The sequence below is a fragment of the Haematobia irritans genome, chromosome 1, assembly GCF_050003625.1.
Source record: "Haematobia irritans isolate KBUSLIRL chromosome 1, ASM5000362v1, whole genome shotgun sequence".
Taxonomy (NCBI): domain Eukaryota; kingdom Metazoa; phylum Arthropoda; class Insecta; order Diptera; family Muscidae; genus Haematobia; species Haematobia irritans.
The window spans coordinates 60,690,569-60,708,748 of record NC_134397.1 but is presented as its reverse complement, the minus strand read 5'-3'; the positions used below and the strand labels follow the sequence as shown (position 1 = coordinate 60,708,748).

The following is an 18,180-nucleotide window of genomic DNA, read 5'->3' as shown; positions in this document are numbered from 1 at the left end:
TCTATCTCGTCTCCTTCTTGGTGTTGCAAACATATGCTTTAACTTATAATACACTAAAAAAAAAGTGAACTCTCTATTTCACTAAAGCCAATTTAACTTTATTTTAGTTCATGGAATTATTATGTTTAGAGAAAGTTTTCTTTACTCTAATAATTTTTTATGTACGTTAGTGAAATTAACTAAACCCGAGGAAAAAAATATACTCCAATGAAGCATAAAGATGAACTAAATTAGTGTCTTCCACAATATAGTTCAGAATTTCTTTAAATTTGTAAATTTTACCTAAAATGCGTCCATCAAGAACTTCGTATGTCACTAAAGACATTCTTGCAATTTTGAACACCAAGTTTTTCCTTCAAACTACAAAATTTTCTTTAACAAGTGAAAAAACTTAGTTATGTCCAATAAATTTTCTTCAAATTGTCGAAAAATATTTACTTATTTTTATGACATCGGCGTGATGCCAACGTTTGTAATACTAATTAGTTAAAATTTTCTACAAATATTCAAAATTTTCTAAAATTAACCGAAAGTTTTCTTCCTGGTGGGTTCACTGTTTTTTCAGTGTACCCTGTTCCACAGTGTGGCGCAGGGTATAAAAATACAAATCAAAAATTTATACAAAATAACTTCACAAAATTAACAATTTCGGGAAAATGGCTCAAAATTTTCCTAATTTACTAAATTTTGTGAATTATGTCTGTCTTCAACTGTATATTCTTCAAAATATTATATTTTCTTAAACCATATACAAAATTACTTGTTTTTAATAAGTTTTCTTCAACTTGACTAACAACATTGACTCACTTGTAAAAAATTTCCACTTGTGATATATTTTAGTAAACGTTATCGATGAGACTATATTTTCTTTCACGGTAGGTTCACTTTTTTGTGACTTTTGTATACATATAGAATTCTAAAACTTCAACTGGGTAGTGAATTGGGGTATACAAATCCAAGAATCGCAACATTAAGCCGTCTATGTATCCATGTCCTTTTTTTAAGAATTATTTTTAATGGAAAATGAAAATTAATTTGTTGCACAATTTGCAAAAACAAAAAGAAAACGATTATTTTTTTGTAGTTGGTTAGATATGAACCAACATGAAATATAATAGATGATGAAAATGGCCCCAAAAGAAATTTAATTATGCTAAGCACTTTAAGAAATCCAAAATAAAAATCTCATTCGCACAATATCTTCTAATTTTCAGTTTTTTTTTTCAAATCAAGACAATTTTCCCTAAACATTATTCTCTTCCTCTAGTTCTCATTTGCTCACAACCCTCATAAAAAATGAAAAACGAAACTTTTTCATAATAAATCACGTGTAGATTATGAACGAAGAAGAAGAAAAAAAACGAAAAAGAAAGCATGTACGAAATTCTAGGTTAGATGTACACACATAGTATCCTTGAAGAGAACAATGGCAAACTTATATCGATGGTATCTCTGCAAAATCTCAAAGACAAAATTGTGCTCAGAGTAGTTATTATGGAAATAAACTCTCAAAAATTACAAGAGAACGAGAGAAATGAAAATTCTCTCTCGCTCTCTTCGATATGGTTTTTTGGAATAACGTTCAGTAACTATAACACTGGAATGTTATTGACAATCATCATCACCCATACAAGAGGAAGAAGAAGCAGCAGCAACATTATTGTACTTATTGGAAATACAAATACTATTTATCACGTGTGCCAAAGCAAATACACTCCCTAAAGCAAACGCCTCGTTAAAATTTTGCTAAACCAAAGTAAAATGCCAACAGGATAAAGAAATATACACAGATAATAAGGTAATCTATTTTCATGGAAAATGGAACTTTTTGGGGAAATAGGAATATTTTTGTTATAGCTCTTTATAAATTTACAATTCTTTAAAGAAATTGTTAACCAACAAAAATGTACATAATCCTAAGGAGTTTCTTTTCTTATTCTGAGCAGCGTTATAAATGACATTTTCTAATACGGGCAAAGAGTCATAGCCACTAAAACCTAAATTTATTTAAATTCGCTGTTTATACAGAATTTTGAAATTATTTTCTTTCTAAATTATATCTTAAATTTATCTCCATTTCAATAAAACTTACTTTGTGAAATCGACAGATTATGGAGTAAACTAGGTTGCCCCTTATAGACTTTTCATTGCTAAATTTCTAAACTTTCAGGCGGACCTATGTATGTTCGTTTGAAAGAAGGAATATGTACTCACAATTTTCGGGATTAGAGGACAAATACAAATATTAGTCATCGAAAATCGCCTTGTTGTTTTTAACATATTCTCTATTAGGATCTTTATACTTTTGCATGCACTGAAAAAAATATTGTCTTGAGGTCAAAGATTTCATGTCTTTAAAATACGAATACAAATTTTGCTTAGCATAGAAGACGCATTTCTCTAAAATAAAGTTATTTTCCTTGTCCAAAAGTCGATAAACATTTCAATGAAGTCGTATTGTCCTTATAATTAAGTGATTTGACTTAAAAATGGGTATCTTAACATGAAAGAAAAATTTATAGGCTAAAAAATTTATAGGCTAAGGTCAACTTGACTTTAATAATTCAGAAAAATTCTTTAAATTTAATGAAATTGTCTTTAAATTTGTTGTCTTTTTGCATCTTGACTACAAAGCAAAAACTCGTTCAAATATAGGACATGTTTTTCAAAACTTTATTTTAAAGAAGTTTTTTACTTCAAACATAGCATAATTTCTACTGGAAGTCGAGTCTTAATTTGGAAAATAAAGTTGTCGTTAACTCGTTTTGAAAGGTCTTTGATAGCATATGAAGAAAAAAAAACTGAGAAAGCGAAAAATTAAAATTTGCTTCCTAGAAGCAAGTACACAAAACCGAAATTTAAAAGAGAATTGTGTCTTAAAAGTATCCTTACTTGTATTCTCCGCTTCTTTGGCTCGGAATCAATACCAAATTTTTTAAAGTAAAGACAAAATCTTTGGAACCGGGTATGCTTTTTTTTCAGTGTGCGTTAGATCCAATTGTCCTACTCCTTAACATTAATTCTGAATGCATCAAACGCTTCTTCAGGTGTTGGAATAAATACATTGATCTCTCATTTAAATTTTTAACGTACTGGAAGTCAATCTGCCTATAGTCAGGGGAGCCACCGTGGTGCAATGGTTAGCATGCCCGCCTTGCATACACAAGGTCGTGGGTTCGATTCCTGCTTCGACCGAACACCAAAAAGTTTTTCAGCGGTGGATTATCCACCTCAGTAATGCTGGTGACATTTCTCACGGTTTCAAAGTTTCTCTATGTGGTTTTACTGCAATGTGGAACGCCGTTCGGACACGGCTATAAAAAGGAGGTCTCTTGTCATTGAGGTTAACATGGAATCGGGCAGCACTCAGTGATAAGAGAGAAGTTCACCAATGTGGTATTACAATGGACTGAATAGTCTAAGTGAGCCTGATACATCGGGCTGCCACCTAACCTAACCTAACCTAACCTAACCTATAGGCAGGACTATAGGCAGGGCTATAGGATAATTCACATTGTCGTGGTGAAGAATGATCCGTCTTCGGCGGTCGGCAAAAAAATGTTTGTGTACCACTTAGAATTATCGGTTCTGTGTTAGTCTACAACGATTGCGACATGTCGAATTTTTCCAAAAAAAAAAAAAAAAACAGTGTGCAAGAAACTTTGGTTGGATTTGGCTCATCTTGAAACACCCATAGAGTCGGCTGTAGTATATTTTCGGGCTCAAACGCCTAAATCCACGAGTCATGATTTCAAAAACATATTTCGAAGCACTGCTATCGTATTTTTGGAACATTTTCTTTGGACAATCGACAACATCCTTTTTGGGTGAGATGAATCTTTATACTCAAAAAAAAAGTTTACTCGGATCTAAAGATTTTGACCTTCCAGAATTGTCTGTTCTGTGTTAGTTTACGACGATTGCGACATGTCAAATTTTTCCCCCCCAAAAAAAAAAAGAGTGCGCGAGCAACTTTGGTTGGATTTGGCTCATCTTGAAACACCCATAAAGTCGGCTGTAGTATATTTTCGGGCTCAAACGCCTAAATCCACGAGGCATGATTTCAAAAACATGTTTCGAAGCACTGCTATCGTATTTTTGGAACATTTTCTTTGGCCAATCGACAACATCCTTTTTGGGCGAGATGAATATTTACTCTCAAAAAAAAGTTTACTCGGATCCAAAGATTTTGACCTTCCAATAAGGATTTTGGTATTGATTCCGAGCCAAACATGTGGCTTCTTTAAAATAAAGACATTTTTTAGTGACTTAACTGGTTTTAAATCTAGGATCAGTAAAATTAAAATTGGAATACAGATCTCATTTAACGAATTTTCATTTTGTTTTCACGGTATATCATGTACAAACAAATGACGGTTTAAAAATCCAAATTATGACAAATACTTCAAAGTATAAAATGTTTTCTTAATTCCAAAAAAAACTTTAAACCAAAGATGCTAAATCCTCAAAATAATTTTTAGCCTATATTTGAAGCGTTTTTATCTTAAATGTAAAGATTCAATATCTCTGTTAATTCAAAGTGTTTCTTCACTTTAGGGAAAATTTGCCTTAGTTCAAAAACATGCGACTTTAACGGAGGGACGCTAATTTACAAAATGTGTGTGTCCTAAATTTAATGAAAAAAAATTTTGAAGCAAAGATTATTAACTTTATTTTAATTAAAATTTCATTATTTTAAAGAAATTTGTCCTTAATATTTTGTAAATTGCGTATCCTAAAATTTAGGTTGCGTAATCTTTAATAACACTTAAATATATTTTTAGTGTAGTGTATATTGTACTCCTACACTGTAATTATAAGATTCAAATCTTGTTGTGTAGGATAATATGTGAAATAAATAAAATAAATAAATAAATAAATAAAGCAGTGTAAAGATGCGAATAACTTCAAAAATATCAAGTTTTCAGTTGTTGAGTTAATCCACGTTTTTATCTTAAATGTAAAGATTCAATATTTCTGTTAATTCAAAGGGTTTCTTTACTTTAGGGAAAATTTGCCATAGTTGCAAGACATGCGACTTTAACGGAGGGACACTAATTTACAAAATTTGTGTCCTAAATTTAATGAAAAAAATTTTTGAAGCAAAGCTTATAAACTTTATTTTAATTAAAATTTCATTATTTTAAAGAAATTTGTCCTTAATATTTTGTAAATTGCGTATCCTAAAATTTAGGTTGCGTAATCTTTAATAACACTTAAATATATTTTTAGTGTAAAGATGCGAATAACCTCAAAAATATCAAGTTTTCAGTTGTTGAGTTAATCCACGTCGAAAGTTGTAAAATCTAATCGCGAATAAGGTCAAAAATGTCAAGCTTTCAGTTGGAAGAATGCAACACTAGGGTTGCCCAATCCCAAATATTTATGGTAGTTCCAAGTCTTTGCCAACCCATTCGATTGGTATTTCCCTGGCTAGGACCCATATGAGGTGATTAATTCGTATTTATATCTAAACCTTTGTTAGACCTTATATATCAGCCAATCATTCCCCACAGATGCACCGTGCTCATCAAAACCTTGATCAGTACTTCAGGTGAAAAACTCATTCCAATGAGTTTTTCTGCCATTACCCCCAACAATGCCTTCGACTTGGAAATAATGACTTACTCTCAACGAATGGTTACGGTTCATTTTCCACGAGTACTGCAATGTAGAACCCATGAAAAAAATATATATTGTGAGTTTGATCCCTCCTGGTTCTGGATCATAAATTGTGCCATATATTCCAGAGATAAAGTGAGGAAATTACTAGAGGAAAGGAACAAATATGCAAGTCAATGAGGATTTTATAATTTGAATTTCACGAGTGCTAAAACGATGCTCAAGGAAAATATATTTTCTTTCGTTTTCCGCAAAGTACCGCAGAGATGTACATCAATACATCCTCTTGTAAAATTCAATACATCCTCTTGTAAAATTAATTCATTTTCATTACATTTCATTTTATTGAGTACCTACACAACAAGATTAAAATCTTATAATTACAGTGCAGGATTATAAATGTTAAAACATCTCCGACTTATAATAAGTATATACAATAATTAAATTTTAAAGATAAAAGAAAAAAAAAATAAAGATTTAAATAAATAAAATAAAAAATTATATTAATATTAATATTAAAGAAAAAAATGAAGAAAATTACTTTTACCCCCATTTTCATGAAGCTCCGTTAATGCTCCGTTAGCTAAGGAACTTTTAAACCGTACTATAGTCATATCTGTCATCTTGCATATATATTCCATACGCCAGTTAGAAACCAAACTGTTGAAAATTTTTCAGTTATAAGTAATCGGAGATAAGATGTTTGCAGTTTACTTCCTGTTAACTGGCAGTTAAAGCCTAACGGAACTACATGAAAATGGCCGTTACTATACAAATCCATTGCATTCTTGATGATTTAAATTGTGAGCCAATATTATATCTACAAGCAAAATTTTAATATTAAATATTCTAATTGTGAAATAAATTTTGAATACTCTTCTTAAAAGATGATGCGTTGCTGATGCATTGTATATCGGGTGGTAGAGTGTTCCAGAGACGTATCGTGCCAATAAAGAACTGCCATTCGGATACAAGACTTGTCCTTCTAAAGGGTATTATATTCCTATTCCTATCAGATCTGGTAGACCGAATTCTATCAAAACATAGAGATAACTTGGTTTTCGTTTGTAAATCAATTTATGTAGAAATACTAACGATTTGACATTAAACAGGGTATTAAAACTAAAGCCAAAGAGGGAGTCTGTAACATGCGAAACATGATCGGTCCTGCGTAACCCATACACATAACGAGCTATACTATTGAACGTCACGTTAAGTCTATTTTTGCTCACGGAGTCACAATTCGCAAAGAGTTCAGATCCGTAAATTAAACCCGGTATCAAAAGACTTTTCGCCAGGAGAATTCGAATATTCACTGTGAGTGTGAAGGAATGAGTAACCCATAAAGAACGTAATTTAGCATATGTCTGTCCAACGGCCGTGTTTACATGACTCAAAGTGCTATTGAATACCACTCCTAAATTCTTAGCACTAGTGACTACATCGATTTTCTGACCATCTATCATAATATCAGCATTCGACAAAGAGAATCTTCTATTCTTGTGTACAATCAAGCATTTAGACTTGAGTGGATTTAGTAGCAGACCATTGGCCCTTGCCCATCGAAACGCACGATCAAGGTCGTGGTTAAGTTTCCCCAAACACTCACTAGCATCATCTACCGGACTACTTAAAAAGATTTGTATGTTATCTGCATACATAAGCATCTAACTATGGACTATTTCAAGAAGGGAGTTCATTGGCGTACATGCAAAATGATAGAGATCCAATTATAGAACCCTGTGGAATCTCTTTCGTAACTGGTAATGGCAATGAAAAAGTATCTCCGGTGCAAACCATCTCTAAACGATTGTTAAGATAGGAAGTAATGAGAGAGGTAGCAGTAGGTGAGAAATTGAAAAAATCTTTGAAGTTTCAGACATAACATTGTGTGATCAACAGTATCGATAGCCTTTGAGTGATCTAAGAGGACAAGAAAACTAACATGGTTCTCATCAATATTTCTCATAATTGATTCTGAAACTTCGATCAGTGCACTCACACAACTGTGATCTCTGCGGAAACCGGACTGCCTTTCAGATAACAAGTTACAACGAAGAAGATAATCATATATCTGCTTATGTAAAGTCTTTTCGAACACTTTAGAAACATAACACAAAATAGCAATGGGTCGTGAATCTGAATAAGATTTCCAAATTTGGGAAGAGATTCGAATCTGAGATATTTTGCGCACTCAACAAAGGCTAAAGATGGAATTAGCAGTTGTAATCTTATGTGCCTTGCTGTGTATAACTAAAAATGCTGTATTTACGGAATTTATCTTTCGTTCTCTTCCCAGTGGCCTGTCTGTATTGCATCTATTATATGTAAAAGATTTTTCTGACTGTTAATGCCATCACTTTTATTCTTTATTTTTTTTTCAAACATGGGCAATAGGTTCTTTATAGAAACATTCCAAAGTAAAGGTGACGGAACTCTTAATAGGAACGTTCCGCTTTTTACATACCTCAGAATGTTTAGTTGCCATTTACCGATAGCATTTTCTTTGCTATTTTTTAACTACTCTTCGCTTATTCTTTATTAAAATATTTAAAATTTTCATTAAAAGTACGAAAGTTACTAAAATGCATGATTAACATTTAATGTTGACAGTGCCCGCACTGAAAAAAATATTTACGTGATATTAAAGATTACGAAACCTCAATTTTAGGATGAGCAAGTTACACACTATTAAGGACAAATTTCTTTAAAATAATGAAATTTTAATTAAAAGAAAGTTTATAATCTTCTTTTTCTTTTTATGACCACTTAGTTTTAATAGATTTTTGTTTATTTTAATGGGCTGTTTTGGTCAATATATAATCTTTGCTTCTAAATTTTTTTTATTAAATTGAGGACACACATCTTGAAAATTTGCGTCCCTTCGTTAAAGTTGCATGTCTTAAAACTAAGGCAAAATTTCCTAAAACTAAAGAAACCCATTTTTATACCCACCACCATAGAATGGTGACGGGGGTATAATAAGTTTGTCATTACGTTTGTAACACATCGAAATATCGATTTCCGACTATATAAAGTATATATATTCTTGATCAGGGAGAAATTCTAAGACGATATAACGATGTCCGTCTGTCCGTGTGTCTGTCTGTCTGTCTGTCTGTTGTAATCACGCTACAGTCTTTAATAATGAAGCAATTGTGCTGAAATTTTGCACAAACTCGCCTTTTGTCTGCAGGCAGGTCAAATTCGAAGATGGGCTATATCGGTCCAGGTTTTGATATAGTCCCCATATAAACCGACCTCCCGATTTGGGGTCTTGGGCTTATAGAAATCGTAGTTTTTATCCAATTTGCCTGAAATTGGAAATCTAGAGGTATTTTATGACCATAAAGAGGTGTGCCAAAAATGGTGAGCATCGGTCCATGTTTTGGTATAGCCCCCATATAGACCGATCTCCCGATTTTACTTCTTGGGCTTATAGAAACCGCAGTTTTTATTCAATTTACCTGAAATTGGAAATCTAGAGATATTGTGGGGCCACAAAAACGTGTGCCAAAAATTGTGAGTATCGGTCCATATTTTGGTATAGCCCCCATATAAACCGACCTCCCGATTTGGGGTCTTGGGCTTATAGAAACCGTAGTTTTTATCCAATTTGTCTGAAATTGGAAATCTAGAGGTATTTTAGGACCATAAAGAGGTGTGCCGAAAATGGTGAGTAGCGGTCCATATTTTGGTATAGCCCCCATATAGACCGATTTCCCGATTTTACTTCTTGGGCTTCTAGAATCCGAAGTTTTTATCCTATTTGCCTGAAATTAGAAATCTAGAGGTATTTTCGTGTCATAAAGAGGTGTGTCGAAAACGGTGAGTATCGGTCCATATTTTAGTATAGCCCCCATAAGAACTATCTCCCGATTTAACTCCTTGGGTTTCTAGAAACCGTAGTTTTTATCTGATTTGCCTGAAATTGTAAATATTCTGGTATTTTAGGCTCACAAAAACGTGTATCGGATTAAGTTTTTATCGGTCCATTTGGTAATGCCTCCATATAGACCGACTTCACTTATTGAGGGTGTAGAAGGCGCACTGATCATGAAAATTGCTTGAAACTCAATGTAAAATTTCCAGATTTTACTTCTACAGATTTAAGATTTCAAATCAAGACGTTATTTTATAATTTTCTTGCACACTTACAAGAGATGTTAATGATTCCTCAAAAACTCAAACAAAAATGGTTCTTATAAATCCAGAATCTGATATAGTCCTCATAGGTGAAATCTTTAAATTTATCTTCGGGAAGTGTCCTCAAGTCCTCAAGCCCTCTTGAAATTTCAAAGGAAACCCTAATAATTGGTTCATGGTGGTGGGTATTTAAGATTCGGCCCGGCCGAACTTAGTGCTGTATATACTTGGTATTTAAAGAAATTGTTCTTAAATTAACTGAAATATTGAATCTTTAGATTTAAGATAAAAACGCTTCAAATATAGGCTAAGATTTATTTTGAGGATTTAGCATCATTGGTTTAAAGTTTTTTTTTTTTTTTTGGAATTAAGAAAATATTTGTTTACTTCGAAGTATCCGTCATAATTTGGATATTTAAACTGGCATTTGTTTGTACGTGAATAGCTTTATTAATATACCGGAAAAATAGAACGAAACTTCGATAAATCTAAATCTAAATCCTAATTTTATAGATTTTAGATTTAAAGCCAGATATGTCGCAAAAAAATTGTTCTTATTTAAAAGAACCCGCATCTTTGGCTCGGAATCAATACCGAAAATCCTATTCTAAAGGAAGGTCACGTATTCTAAAGGAAGGTCAAAATCTTTGGATGCAAGTAAACTTTTTTTTTTTTTGAGTGTAGATTTTCGGGTAGGTTTTAGCCTATTAAGCCCTGCATTCAATGATTAACCTTTAAGAAGTAAAGAATGTATTGCTCATACAGTCTTTATGGCAACATTCCAAAGTAAAGGTGATAAAACGTTTCATTGGGAACTGTCGCCATTTATTGGCATCTTAGCCTATATTTGAAACGTTTTTATCTTAAATCTAAAGTTTCAATATTTCAGTTAATTTAAGGACAATTTCTCTAAATCAAAAAATGTGTTTCTTTACTTTAAGGAAAATTAGCCTTAGTTCAAAGACATCCGACTTCAACGGAGGGACGCAAATTTTCAAGATGTGTGTCATAAATTTAATGAACAAAAAAATGTTTATTATAAAGATTATAAACTTTATTTTAATTAAAATTTCATTATTTTAAAAAAATTTGTCCTTAATATTTTGTAAATTTCGCATCCTAAAATTTAGGTTGCGTAATCTTTTAAATTAAGTAGATATTTCATTCAGTGTATATTTTAGTTAATTTTTCATTAGATGTCGGGGATATTGACGTATTAGTTTATGGTCCTACACAAGCGACACAGGTCAACTCAAAATTTATATTTTCACCGTATAGATTTTTTACATTTTCTTAAGGTACACTGAAAAAAATATTGTCGTGAGGTCAAAGATTTCATGTCTTTAAAAAACGAATACAAATTTTGCTTAGCATAGAAGACGCATTTCTCTAAAATAAAGTTGTTTTCCTTGTCCAAAAGTCGATAAACTTTTCAATGAAGTCGTATTGTCCTTATAATTAAGTGATTTGACTTAAAAATGGGTATCTTAACATGAAAGAAAAAATTTATAGGCTAAGGTCAACTTGACTTTAATAATTCATAAAAATTCTTTAAATTTAATGAAATTGTCTTTAAATTTGTTGTCTTTTTGCATCTTGACTACAAAGCAAAAAATCGTTGAAATATAGGACATGTTTTTCAAAACTTTATTTTAAAGAAGTTTTTTACTTCAAACATAGCATAATTTCTACTGGAAGTCGAGTCCTAATTTGGAAAATAAAGTTGCCGTTAACTCGTTTTTAAAGGACTTTTATAGCATATGAAGAAAAAAAGCTGAGAAAGCGAAAAATTAAAATTTGCTTCCTAGAAGCAAGTACACAAAACCCAAATTTAAAAGAGAATTGTGTCTTAAAAGTACTTGCATTACTTGTATTCTCCGCTTCTTTGGCTCGGAATCAATACCAAATTTTTTAAAGTAAAGACAAAATCTTTGGAACCGAGTATGCTTTTTTTTAGTGTAAGAACATTTTTTTGTGCTGGGTCAAATTTCCCCAAATTCTGTCAAGTTTAACTGAAGAAAACTAAAATGTTTGTAATAAAAACCATTTTGAACCTACATATATTGAAGACTTTTTCTTCGTGTAGTTAAGGAAGATAATTTTTTTGAAAACTTACCTCTTTGCCCCTTCTTCTCCTTCGGCTCCTTCAGCTGTTGCTGCTGCGGGATCCTGAGCAGCTGGTGCGGCTGCAGCAGCTGGTGCGGCTGCTGGTGCTCCATCGGCGGGAACATCTTCTTCGTTGCCTCCCTTAACGGCTCCCACCAATGATGTGAATTGATTTGTGATATTGGAAAACATTATTGCAGGTGTTGCTTTTCTGTTTTCTTTTTCTTTGAACTGTTGTTAGTTGCGGGCAATTGAAATAGTCCTTTGCAGGGTGTCTCCTTTTGTTGTTTTAGGGGGGGTTTGAACTAGATTTGCTTGATCACGTTTAGCACACTAAACACTTTTTATGACAAATTCTTTATAGTTTTCTTTTAATTTTTTCTTCTTTGTGGTAGTAGTTGTTGTCTCAAACAATTTATTCTCGCTTATATTTTTTTAGAGCTGTGTGTTTTTTAAGGTTAGATTTAATTTAAGCAAACAATTTGAGGAATAAATGTAAAATGAGAAGAGAATAAAACAATAAAAAGAGAGTAAGAGATTATGACAGAAAGACGACAGCGAGAGAATATTATAAATATACTGGAAGGAAATAGATTTTTTCCCTTAAAGAGAGGGTGGGTGGCAGGTGATGGTAATCAACCTGACCCCAATGAAACTAAGCAAAGAAAGCACACGAGAGATTTCATTGCATGGAAAATGAGAGAATTTTCTCAACCAAACCGAAGGGTAATGTATGAGTATAACGCTAAGCGACAAGTAACAGAAAAAAATACGAAATCTCACGATTTGTATGGATACCACTTTTTTGTTAAGCAAATGAAAAAGGGGTTGTTACGTTGTTCGTTTTTTTTTTTCTTCTTTAACGGTCTTCAAACTGTTTTTTTTTTCAGAGAAAAATCACACACGAATGTTCACAATCCATATTGTTATAAAACAGCAAATTCAAATTTTAATAAAACTAATTTTAGAATTAAACAAAATCTTGTTTTTTTTCCAGCAAGTAACTTCAATTATTCATTTTCTCAATTATTTTACAATTTTATAAACCCCCTTGGTTAAATAAAATTTAGAAAAAATCAATAAATTTCCCATAAACCTTTTCACTTTAGTTAAAAATTTGCAATTTTTTTATTAGGATGTTTTTAGACAAAAAAAATCCTTTTGTTAATGTTGATTAAAATCAATTTTACTTGTTTTTCTCTCTCAATACTATAGAAATTTCACTTTTAATTTTAATTGTTATTCTTTTTGTAAAGCCTTTTTTATGCCTTATTCACAAAAAAACAAATTTTGTCTGTATTTTTATTTTTTTCAATTTCTTTACTTCAAATTAGAGATTTTTATTCTTTTGTGTATGTCTTCCTGCTCTGAATGTCCTCGGAGAACTGTTTGTGGTCTTTGGTGAATCTCTTTTCAAATAGCTTTACAAATGTGACACACGAGCTTTGTGATACGAACATCCAAAACGAATTGAATACTTTTACTATACTATCACTACGACGACAATGGCTACACCACCATTTGGGCCTCTAAGACCAACCAACCACCCACCAAATTATTACCATGAGGAGAAGAAAAGTTTTTCTTAACTGGAATGTCATCTATCGATTGTTAAGAATACTGAGGTGGGCAATAACACAGTTTTTTAGTCCACCAAAGAATTCATCGTTGAAAGAAACAAAAATCAAAAAAATCAAAATTTTATTTCCATAGAAAATTTTGTCAAAATTTTATTTCTATAGAAAATTTTGTCAAAATTTTATTTCTATAGAAACACCAAAAAAAAGTGAACCCACCGTGAAAGAAAATGTAGGTTTATTTTAGAAACTTTTAACTAAAATAGTTTTCTAATTGCAACATGTTATAAATAAGTTAATACTTTTTGTCAAATTGAAAATTTTTTTTTTTAATAATTAATTTTTTTCTGTTGTTTAAGAAAATTTCATATGTTGAAAGAAAAAATTGGATTTAAAAATTGTTAAAATGTCTTTAGCGCTGTACGAAGTTCAAAACAGGTACAATTTTAGTAAAATTTACTCATTTGAGAGACTTACGAACTCAATTTAAGCAAACTTTTGCCATTTTAGGAAAATATGAACTATTTTATTTTGTAGTAAAATTGTGCACTATATTTGTATAAAACTTTTTTTTCTTATTTTTAGTTCACGTCATTAAAGTTAGCAAAAAATTATTCAAATAAGGAACATTTACTCATATTGTGCAAAGTTTAACTAAAATCAACTAATCTTCATGAACTAAAATAAAGTTCAGTTGGCATTATCAAAATTTTAGTTCTATAGAAAATTTTGTCAAAATTTTATTTCTATAGAAAATGTTGTCATAATTTTATTTCTATAGAAAATTTTGTCAAAATTTTATTTCTATAGAAAAAAAAAATGGATTTAAAAATTGTTAAAATGTCTTTAGCGCTGTACGAAGTTCAAAACAGGTACAATTTTAGTAAAATTTACTCATTTGAGAGACTTACGAACTCAATTTAAGCAAACTTTTGCCATTTTAGGAAAATATGAACTATTTTATTTTGTAGTAAAATTGTGCACTATATTTGTATAAAACTTTTTTTCTTATTTTTAGTTCACGTCATTAAAGTTAGCCAAAAATTATTCAAATAAGGAACATTTACTCATATTGTGCAAAATTTAACTAACATCAACTAATCTTCATGAACTAAAATAAAGTTCAGTTGGCATTATCAAAATTTTATTTCTATAGAAAATTTTGTCAAAATTTTATTTCTATAGAAAATGTTGTCATAATTTTATTTCTATAGAAAATTTTGTCAAAATTTTATTTCTATAGACAATTTTGTCAAAATTTTACTTCTATAGAAAATTTTGTCAAAAGTCTATTTGTATACAAAATTTTAAAATAATGAAATTTTAATTAAATAAAGTTTCTTTGCTTCAAAAATGTTGTTCATTAAATTTAGGACACAAATTTTAAACTAAGGCTAATTTTCCTTAAAATCTAAATATTTTATGAATTAAATTTCGCTGGACTCTGAAGTATAAAAATTTACCACCAGACACCGATCGCTGTTTTAGCAGAATTTTCTATGAGTGTATAAGGTAAAATCAAGTATAAGCTTTAAAGTCTCTTGTAGCGTTTTAACTGAGCCTTTTTATTTTAGAAAAAATTGTTGAGCTTAAACCAGGGCTGTGGAGCAAGGTTGCCACTCGAGCCAAAACTAATCTACCAAAATTTGGAGAAAATGTTACCAATAAACTACCAACATTATTTTAAACATTTATTTCAATAGAAAATTTTGCCAAAATTTTATTTCTATAGAAAATTTTGTCAAGATTTTATTTCTATAGAAAATTTTGTCAAAATTTTAATTTATATAGAAAATTTTGTCAAAATTTTTATTTCTACAGAAAATTTTGTCAAAATTTTATTTCTATAGAAAATTTTGTCAAAATTTTATTTCTATAGAAAATTTTGTCAAAATTTTATTTCTATAGAAAATTTTGTCAAAATTTTATTTCTATAGAAAATTTTGTCAAACTTTTATTTCTATAGAAAATTTTGTCAAAATTTTATTTCTATAGAAAATTTTGTCAAAATTTTATTTCTATAGATTTTTTTCAAAATTGTATTTCTGTAGAAAATGTTGTCAAAATTTTATTTCTATAGAAAATTTTGTCAAAATTTTATTTCTATAGAAAATTTTGTCAAAATTTTATTTCTATAGAAAATTTTGTCAAAATTTTATTTCTATAGAAAATTTTGTCAAACTTTTATTTCTATAGAAAATTTTGTCAAAATTTTATTTCTATAGATTTTTTTCAAAATTGTATTTCTGTAGAAAATGTTGTCAAAATTTTATTTCTATAGAAAATTTTGTCAAAATTTTATTTCTATAGAAAATTTTGCCAAAATTTTATTTCTATAGAAAATTTTGTCAAAATTTTATTTCTATAGAAAATTTTGTCAAAATTCTATTTGTATACAAAATTTTAAAATAATGAAATTTTAATTAAAATAAAGTTTCTTTACTTCAAAAATGTTGTTCATTAAATTTAGGACACTTTTTTAAACTAAGGCTAATTCTCCTTAAAGTAAAGAAACACATTTTTGATTTGAAGAAATTGTCCTCAAAATGAACTGAAATATTGAAACTTTAGATTTAAGATAAAAACGCTTCAAATATGGGCTAAGACTTATTTTGAAGATTTAGCGTCTTTTGTTTAAAGTTTTTTTTTTTTGGAATAAAGAAAAAATTTCTTCATTTTAAAGAAGCCGCATTTTTGGCTCGGATGCAATACCAAAATCCTTAAGTGAAGGTCAAAATCTTTGGATCCAAGTAAACTTTTTTTTAGTGTACATAAATCTACATTAATACAAAACCGACTTTTCAATTTTAATAGTTATGAGTATTTCTTTTGGAAATATTTTTAATAAAATTCTATGAAATAATAAAATCTTAAATTTAATCCTGTGGCATAACATCTCATCCGCTTTAAAACTGAATTACTTAAAATATTTGCTCAACTGTTTAAGAATCTTGTTCACAATAAAAAATATTACTAACTTATCGAAATTTTCAATTATTATATATTTTTTTATATTAAATAAGTTTTTATATTTATATTAATATGTTTTCTCCTTCAAAGTTTTATTTCTATAGAAAATTTTGTCAAATATTATTTCTATAGAATTATATTACATGTTAGCCTGATACCGAAACAGGCAATTGACGTCCAAATGCATTATATCTAATTATACAATTATTATTCGAGCTTTATGGACAGATATAGATTAAGGAACATGGTTAATAGAGCCATTGAAAAGAAAACGCCAGATACAAATCTATACACGCCTGGACTGTACATGTTTCGGTTCGGGCGAATGAACCTTTCCACAGCCTTTAGTATAGATCTGGCTGGGAGAGATAACTCAATTTTGGGCCCTTTATGCTAACTCCTTATGGAGAAAACATTTGGGAAATTTCCTCTTACAAATTGAATCATCTTTTCTCCCACTGTACATCATCTTTTCATATAACTTACAAGACCCTTAATCTTATTTTTATTTCGTTTTGTACAGTCCAGGCGTGTATAGATTTGTATCTGGCGTTTTCTTTTCAATGGCTCTATTAACCATGTTCCTTAATCTATATCTGTCCATAAAGCTCGAATAATAATTGTATAATTAGATATAATGCATTTGGACGTCAATTGCCTGTTTCGGTATCAGGCTAACATGTAATATAATAAGCAACGATGAACCCGTCGTAAAACTAGGAAAAACACGACTAATGTACGCGTTAGAATTGTTGTTGTATCCTGGAAACCCGTTTCTGTTCATTGTCATATGTTGTAGTTGACTGTAGAAACAATAAGCATTGTTCGACTGTTCACTACTTAGGTGAATTCTAACAAATTAGCTTTCTAAAAATAAATTTCGTGTTGTTGCATTACTATGTAACAAAACGAAATAAAAATAAGATTAAGGGTCTTGTAAGTTATATGAAAAGATGATGTACAGTGGGAGAAACGATGATTCAATTTGTAAGAGGAAATTTCCCAAATGTTTTCTCCATAAGGAGTTAGCATAAAGGGCCCAAAATTGAGTTATCTCTCCCAGCCAGATCTATACTAAAGGCTGTGGAAAGGTTCATTCGCCCGAACCGAAACATGTACAGTCCAGGCGTGTATAGATTTGTATCTGGCGTTTTCTTTTCAATGGCTCTATTAACCATGTTCCTTAATCTATATCTGTCCATAAAGCTCGAATAATAATTGTATAATTTCTATAGAATTTTATTTTTATAGTAAATTTTGTCAGCATTTTATTTCTATAGAAAATTTTGTCACACTTTTATTTCTATAGAAAATTTTGTCAAACTTTTATTTCTATAGAAAATTTTGCTAAAATTTTATTTATATAGAAATTTTGTCAAAATTTTATTTCTATAGAAAATTTTATTTCTATAGAAAATTTTGTCAAAATTTTATTTCAGTAGAAAATTTTGTCAAAATTTTATTTCTATAGAAAATTTTGTCAAAATTGTATTTCTATGGGAAATTTTGTCAAAATTTTATTTCTATGGGAAATTTTGTCAAAATTTTATTTCTGTAGAAATTTTTTTTCAAAATTTTATTTCTATAGAACATTTTGTCAAAAGTTTAGTTCTATAGACAATTTTGTTAAAATGTTATTTCTATAGAACAATTTGTCAAAATTTAATTTCTATAGAAAATTTTGTAAAAATTTTATTTCTATAGAAAATTTTGTAAAACGTTTAGATCTATAGAAAATTTTGTCAAAATGTTATTTCTA

At 30.0% G+C, this 18,180-nt stretch overlaps 1 protein-coding gene across 17 annotated transcripts in view; it reads right to left on the bottom strand.

Annotated features, from left to right (window-relative positions):
* Positions 1 to 18,180, bottom strand: part of Sap47 (Synapse-associated protein 47kD) — a 299,408-nt gene that overhangs the window by 259,313 nt on the left and 21,915 nt on the right. For 8 of the 17 annotated variants that reach the window (XR_012717945.1, XR_012717944.1, XM_075290553.1 and 5 more), the window contains exons 1-2: positions 13,199 to 13,353; positions 11,885 to 12,315 (exon numbers count right to left, since the gene is read on the bottom strand). Coding sequence is in view for 15 of the 17 variants with exons in the window: in XM_075290553.1 (XP_075146668.1) it covers positions 11,885 to 12,066 (182 nt within the window). In the remaining 2 variants the exon portion in view is untranslated. Of the gene's footprint in view, positions 1 to 11,884; positions 12,316 to 12,970; positions 13,172 to 13,198; positions 13,354 to 18,180 lie in introns of those variants that run through there. The other 9 variants (XM_075290558.1, XM_075290556.1, XM_075290555.1 and 6 more) reach the window with 4 other exon arrangements.